Genomic DNA, 6987 nt, shown 5'->3' with positions numbered 1-6987 from the left:
CCCAACATTCTGTGATTCTGTGATAAATGGTCCATTTCTTACACATCTATATTGTAAAACTGACGTTCTGTTTCTTCACCAAAAGGACTGGAAGGAGAGGCCAAGTGGTGAACAACTATTCCTCCCCAGCTGCAATAAGGTAAGCAGCTCCACAGGGTTTGTTACTACTTTCACCCTCAAACAGCCCCAGGAGTCTGAGGGGAAAAGAGGTGAAGATAGCGCTGAACACATTTTCCTGTCACGGAGGACTGAAAATATTTTGAGCAGACTGAAAATACCAAGTTGTAGACACAGTGCCAAAGGCTGCAGTCAAAAAGTGCCAATACAAAATCCACCCAGTAACTTCTGCAGTAGATTTTGGAAAGCAGCAATCAAATCTTAGTACACGCACTGGGACTTCGGTACCTAAGAGTTAAAAAGTAAAGGTAGAATTGTCCAAATTTCTTCCTTTCAAGATTTTCTAGTTTGGGAGAGGAAAGAAAAAGTACCAAAAAAAATTAATACAACTGCACAGTTCAGTGTAACTCATAGTAAATAACACAGAAGCTATGTTATGGCTCACCTATCTATCTCTTCTAGTTTTTCATCTATCATTGGACCCATCTGTTGACAAATATCTGTGAAGATAAAAGTGTCAAGGTAGTTAGAGTCTTGCACAATTAAAAGTTTAAATGTAGCCAAAAAATACTTTATACACATACACTAAAATAGCAGACAAAATTGGAGAGTGCACCTAGTTCCATTCCTCCAAACAGAAAATAAAAATACTCTGGTTATTCTGCTTTGTCATCCTCCCCCGTATTTCCCTCTGTCCTCTCAAACAAAAGACTGCTGATGACAAACATGGAAAATCTTGCATTTCTTCTTGCACTGTGCAAGATCTCTGACTTTCATCTCCTACTGGAATATCTAACCTAGACTGGCTGTGAATCTCTCCAGAGCTGCTGTACTGCACAGCTTCCTTTACCTTCACTTTTTCCATTCCAGGAACCCTCCTTTTTTCATGTATGCTCCATTGTTCTTGCACACCTTGAACTAATTGGTTCTTAAGCAAAACTGAAATTTTGACACAAACTGAATTGCTTATTTCAATCAAGAGTTTTATAGGTGGATGGATCTTGCAGACATCAGGCATTGTACACTAGCTGGAAGTCATGCAAATTACTCTGCTAAAGACAGAGTTGGCTTGGCAACTATTAGAAAATTTAGAATTATACCTATAGCCCCACACTCCCACTGTGAAATAAGCTATTGTACAACACACTATTAGTACAGACAATGGTTTCTCTAAGCTTAAAATAAATGCAAAAGAATTACTGGTTCAATCCACAAACGGCAATTGTGAGAAGAAATACAAAAACTAGCTAACTTAGTGCTCCAAGTACCTTCTGAGTCTAGAAGATCTGGAGAATCAAGCTTTAAATCTGTAGGATCTATACTCTGAAGTACCTGCAGTGTTTTATCCATCTTATCCTGAAAGGGGAAGAGAAGATTAGGAACAGTTATTTCTGAAGCATGGCAGAGATTGTTTTGATTTTCAAATTTTAAAAAAAAGTTCTTAATATAAAAAGAACTACCTGCTAACAATCAGTAAGAAAGGAATGTTTCAATTTTTTACATTGAAAGTGACTCAATACCTCATCTATATAAACTGGCTCAGGCTCTGCTTTCTTAATTTCTTCTGTAGTGTCCTCAGGAACAGGATTTTTATCCACAGTTACTGAAAGAACAAACACCAGTTTATTTTCTGCAGCTGTGTTACGACACTAACTTAAAATACACATTTTCTCCTTGCTTGCTCTCAGCTCTTTAAACGAGAGAGAAACCCGAATAAGTACTTCAGGCAGTGACGCACGCAGCTGCTGGAGAATGGCTTTGCCTAGAAAATGTTCTGACAAGCTGCTGCCTCTGGGCTGTTAGCCTGATTATGAACCTAGGCCCAGCAAGGGGAAGACTCGAGTTGCATCAGCATCTCAAACCACCTCCAACACACGTGCAGTTACTGTCAGCCAAGTCGTAAGCGTTAAAAGATTTATTTTGGTATCACGAGCTTGAATAAAGGTAACGACGTGATTCTCAAACCACTGACATGGGTGTGAATGTTATTCTACATAGGTCTGATCTCTGAAAAGAGACACTGACCTTTTAAATAGTTACTGGGTTCATATGCAATATGTTACTGACAAAGAATTATGGTAAATTGAGCTGCATTTCTGTAACAGGAAAAAGGCAACAGCTTAGAAGAGAATCAGAAGGCAGAAATTATTAAAGTCAGCTACAGTAGTGGTATGTGCTTGCTTGTTTGTTTGAAACAAGAGCAGGATTTCTCTCTCAGTTCTCTCCTTGGGCTGATTTCTGGAAAGTATTTTGATGATGGGCTAATAAGCAGTTCCACCATAATAACTGCTAATAAGCAGTTCCACCAGTTCCATAAGCACACCTTCCCAAATCAATGTGTCAGGTTTTAGCAGATAACTTACCTGCCTCGGGTTCCACACTTAAGTCAGAAGTCACAAAATTAGATGGAAACAGTCCTACTCCTCTATGATTTTCACCTTTCCACCAATTGGTATCGCTGGGGAAATAAAGACATCTTACAAAACTCTGAACATTAACTTTTAGTGACGTATTTTGGGCTTTTGACAGAAAACCTGTGCTATCCAATACACTTGTTTCCCTTTGTATCCAATAACAAAGGCAAAGGAGAACATTTGTAGAGATCAGCTGCCCAGCAGTGAAGACAGGAGTTGAGGCAGAGGGGTGGGGAGGAGAGGAGGGATCAGAGGAAGTAAAATAATTCAGTAGCAATCACTCAAAATTTAACACAACTCTTCAATTCTTTAGATTGATTAGAGGATAGCCCATTATAGCTTCATCTAAAAGTTTACAAGTACACAAGTGGGGACTAACATTAGAAATAGAATTAATCTGTCACAGTCTATTAAATTAGAACAGCATGAGCAGGGAAGACGTTCTGCTCCTTAGCTATCATTGGGGCAACACTGGTAACAACAACCATTAAGTATTTTTTTCTTCAGTTTTATTTTTAGCAAATGTGATGCTCAATAGCCAGAGATTTAACCATTTCTTGAAGCAGCTGGTATTTAACACTGTCATAAATTTGTCAGGGACTTGTCAGTGTGAGGTTAATGATTGGACCTGATGATCTTAAAGGGCTTTTCCAGTCGAGGCAATGCTGGGATTCTGATTCTGTGATGTGTACACATATTCTTATGACATAGGTTATAAAGAACATTTATCTTAAAAACTACAAATGAATTCAACCTACACCACAGCATGAAATACCCAACATATATACAGTGAGGTTCTTCCTGCACCAAAAATGACCTGAGGTCAAAAACTTGAGGAATGGAAAGAACAGTGGAAGGTAAATGGATTTGAGGGAGGCGAGAGTGACAATATACATTTCTGTGCAGGGAAAAAAGCATCAGAGGAAAAATTTGCTATCCTAAGAAAACAATAGTTCTGGAATAAAGACACCTTCATTGGAGTATATGATACCTGTCATCCAACACAAAAATAATTTCTCCACTTTTAAAGGTGAGTTCATTGTCCTCGACGGCTTCAAAGTCATACAGAGCTCGCACCTTCCTTGAGTTCTGATTGTTCTGCTGGATTTCTGCAGATGGGTACAAGGATTTAGTTTCCATTTGTTGCTGTTTCTGCTCTTGCAAAGACAATTCGATAGCTACAATTAAGGGAAATAAAAAAAAAAAGGAAGTTTGTATATTTTATCTGTATATCCAAAGGCAGTTTGCTTTCCTAGTAAAAATAAACAGAAAATTATTTATTCTTATATTATAAACTCGATCCGTAACTGCTCCTCTAACTTTAAATTTAAAATCTTTGCTCCAAACTACTAGCCATATTTCACATTTCAAGAGCTTTACTCTGCCCTGCAACAGGATTAAAAGACAGGACATAATCATGCACAAGTTATGAAATATTTTTTAAAACCTCTGTTTTTCATGGTACAACCCCCTACTTGAAGCAGTGTCCACATCACTAGTGTCAATAGCATCATTAGCATGATCAGAAATACTGATAAATTCTTCACTACATCTAATTAACAGTAACTATAGACAAGAAAGAGGAGAAAGAATAAAACATTTAAATGGTCTGATTTGTTTAAAGCATCAAGATGAAGGCTAAAATAAAACATGTGGGTGCAGGGGGAAGAGACCCAAGCTCTATGGAGAGAAAACAGTCACCAAAAAATGCTAATGGCTACGTGATGGGGAAGAATATATCTTACCCCAAAGCCTCATCCATGAGGAAAACACCTTCACACCATTTTGAATAACACAATATATTAATTCCCACCTTGCTGTGCCCTTGTTTTCAATTCTGTGCAGTGGAAGAGAGTAAAGCTTCCTATGTCTGTGCATTTTAACAAACCTTCTAGGGCACAACTCTACCCCAAGGCTGTGACTAGCAATTTACCTTTAGCTATATCTTCATCTTCTTTGGTTTTACTTAATGATGAACCATTCTTAGCAGCATTTGTAGTAGCCTGCAAATGTATCAACAACAAAATAAGTTCAGGTTACAAATGAAAAAGAAAGCTCTATAACTATGTACTTAAAAAAATCAGTAATAAGTTGTTCCTGGTTAGCTGCCTTACTGTAGCATTCCATCTAGTGGTCTAGTGGAAGGTGTCCCTGCTGCTGGTAGGGGGCTTGGAACTGGATGAGCTCTAAGGTCCCTTCCAACCCAAACCAGTCTGGGATTTTATGATTACTGAATCCACAACAGCAGAGTGTAACCATTCTTAGATAAGGAAGTCTTCCTGCACAAACCTAGTTTCAGATACTAGCTGTGTGTAGGACTTATCAATGGTCCTGTGTAAGAGTGCCAAATACTAATAAACCTCAGCTTTGCTTCTCTGGATGTGTATGAGGTAAAAACATCAAGATGTCATTTTATATGTATTTGTAGGAAAGGAAGTGTAATTGGTTGCCAGTACTCTAGCTCTTCCATGTTTCTGCCATATGTTTTAACACATATCCTAGATTTAGAAGTGCAAACGTCTTTGTGGAGGAAGGAAAGATCGCAAAAGTAAAAAAAACCTCTCTGTGTGTAATATAGAGAAAAGTAAACTTCATATAAGGAACATGTAATGGAAGCTACAGTTCTGATTTTCAGGACTGATCTCCACCTGACTCAGAATTAACGTGAAAATATTTAGAAGCAAGCCTAGAAAAAAACCACCTGTCATCACATCTGCCAGCTAGATTAATCATAGAATGGTTTGGGTTGGAAGGGACCTTAAAGCTCACCCAGTTCCAACCCCCCTGCCAGCAGCAGGGACACCTTCCACTAGACCAGGCTGCTCAAAGCCTCATCCAGCCTGGCCTTCAACACTTCCAGGGAGGGGGCATCCACAACTTCCTTGGGCAACCTGTTCCAGTGTCTGACCACCCTCACAGTGAAGAACTTCTTCCTAATATCTCATCTAAACCTCCCCTCTTTCAGCTTAAACCCATTTCCCCTTGTTCTGTCATTAACTGCCCTTATGAAAAGTCCTTCCCCAGCTTTCTTGTAGGCCCCTTTCAAGAGGGACATAATACACCACCAGAAGTAAAATACAAAGGGTGAGGTGAGGCACTGGAGCCCCCCACCTACTGCAGAGCCAGGATAATTCCTGACATGGACAGGTAACTGCATGAACAAGAAATGGGGACTTGGAAATGGAAAGCACAGCACAGATCATCTTCGAAAATGTCTCCATTTCAGATATTGCCCTTTGTTTTGTCAGGCTCTGTGAAGAAAAAATGAAGGTACGTGCTCCAAGTCAGCAATCAGAACCGTGAAACACCAAATACACAGTGTGGGTGTAGAATTGCTTCGATTTAAGTTGGTGACAGCTCAACGAAGCTCTAAAAATGATCAGAGGAAAAGAAGGATCTAAAATGAAACGACTCATAAGGGCATCATGAAATAGTCTTTAGTCTGTTCTTATTTTTCTTAGTAAAGCAAGGACATAAAAAAGCAGAATGAATAGAAGTGAACCTCAGCTTTAGGAGGCAACCAAACTAGAACAAGGACCCTACTCTCCCTCTGATGAGAAGTACAAAAGATCTCATTTGGAGAGCTTTTCAGTTTGTTCTCTGCCAGCACCAGTGAACCCCACAGTACCACGTATCCCAAATCAGCTTTTACCTGGGATCCAGCTGCAGGAAAAGTTACACCTTCTTCTTTTAAAGATTTAATAGTTGCAGATATTAAGCTACACTGTGGGTCTTTCTGAAATTCTTCTGACCACTCCACCATTAGACTTTTTAGCTTTTCACATACTTTTGGATGAGCCTAGAAAACAAAATTGCATAGAAAGGGATCATTGTAGCTCAAAATGAACAGAAACAGTTGTTCCCTCTCCCAAGTTGTTACCAAAACCATTTTACTGTAAAAATTCTTAATAACTGTCTTGATTAAGAAAATTTGGAAAACAGAGCCTAGAATATATGGTCTTCTACACACCGATTCTGATATTACAGATAACATGCTAGGCTTCTGGAGCATCATCCTTTCACTGGAAAGCTGGCACAGCCTTTTCCAACACCCTTACCTCAATGCAGCGACAGACTGCAGGGAGTTCAGATTTCCCTGATTCTACCAAACAACTGGTTCTTTCAGACCAGGGCTCCTTCAACCCCTACAGCAATCCTCTGTGGCAAGTTCCCTTGCACAGCCAAAGCTCAGGTCTTGCAGGCAGCTCACCTACCTCTCCTGCTGTTATTTTAGTGGAGTCAAGTTTTGGTGTTAAGGAAAAAGACTGACAAACTTTTTGACTTTTCCAATGTTAGCCATGTTTCCACCTCAATAGTTCTGGAGAGATTCAAGCTATCAACTGCACTTACTCCAACTTTTCTGGATGTCTATGCTAGTCACCCTACATTCTACCTCAATTTTCTCTTTGTTACTTCTAATTTGTATTGTTATTCCCCTCCCAATCACATGAGTTTG

General features: G+C 39.3%; 1 protein-coding gene across 1 annotated transcript in view; it reads right to left on the bottom strand.

Moving 5' to 3' along the window:
• Positions 1-562: 562 nt before the first annotated feature.
• STAM2 (signal transducing adaptor molecule 2) overlaps positions 563-6987 on the bottom strand; it is a gene marked incomplete at its 3' end in the record, with an annotated part of 13084 nt that continues 6659 nt past the window's right edge. Inside the window, exons 4-10 of the mRNA XM_010167731.1 lie at positions 6184-6330; positions 4465-4534; positions 3523-3709; positions 2481-2575; positions 1638-1720; positions 1386-1473; positions 563-617 (exon numbers count right to left, since the gene is read on the bottom strand). Coding sequence (XP_010166033.1) covers positions 563-617; positions 1386-1473; positions 1638-1720; positions 2481-2575; positions 3523-3709; positions 4465-4534; positions 6184-6330 — 725 coding nt within the window. The remainder of the gene's footprint in view (positions 618-1385; positions 1474-1637; positions 1721-2480; positions 2576-3522; positions 3710-4464; positions 4535-6183; positions 6331-6987) is intronic.

This window comes from Antrostomus carolinensis, unplaced genomic scaffold, assembly GCF_000700745.2.
Source record: "Antrostomus carolinensis isolate BGI_N321 unplaced genomic scaffold, ASM70074v2 scaffold23275, whole genome shotgun sequence".
Classification (NCBI taxonomy): Eukaryota; Metazoa; Chordata; class Aves; order Caprimulgiformes; family Caprimulgidae; genus Antrostomus; species Antrostomus carolinensis.
Note: the sequence above shows the minus strand (reverse complement) of the source record. Positions and strands in the feature narration are given on the sequence as shown.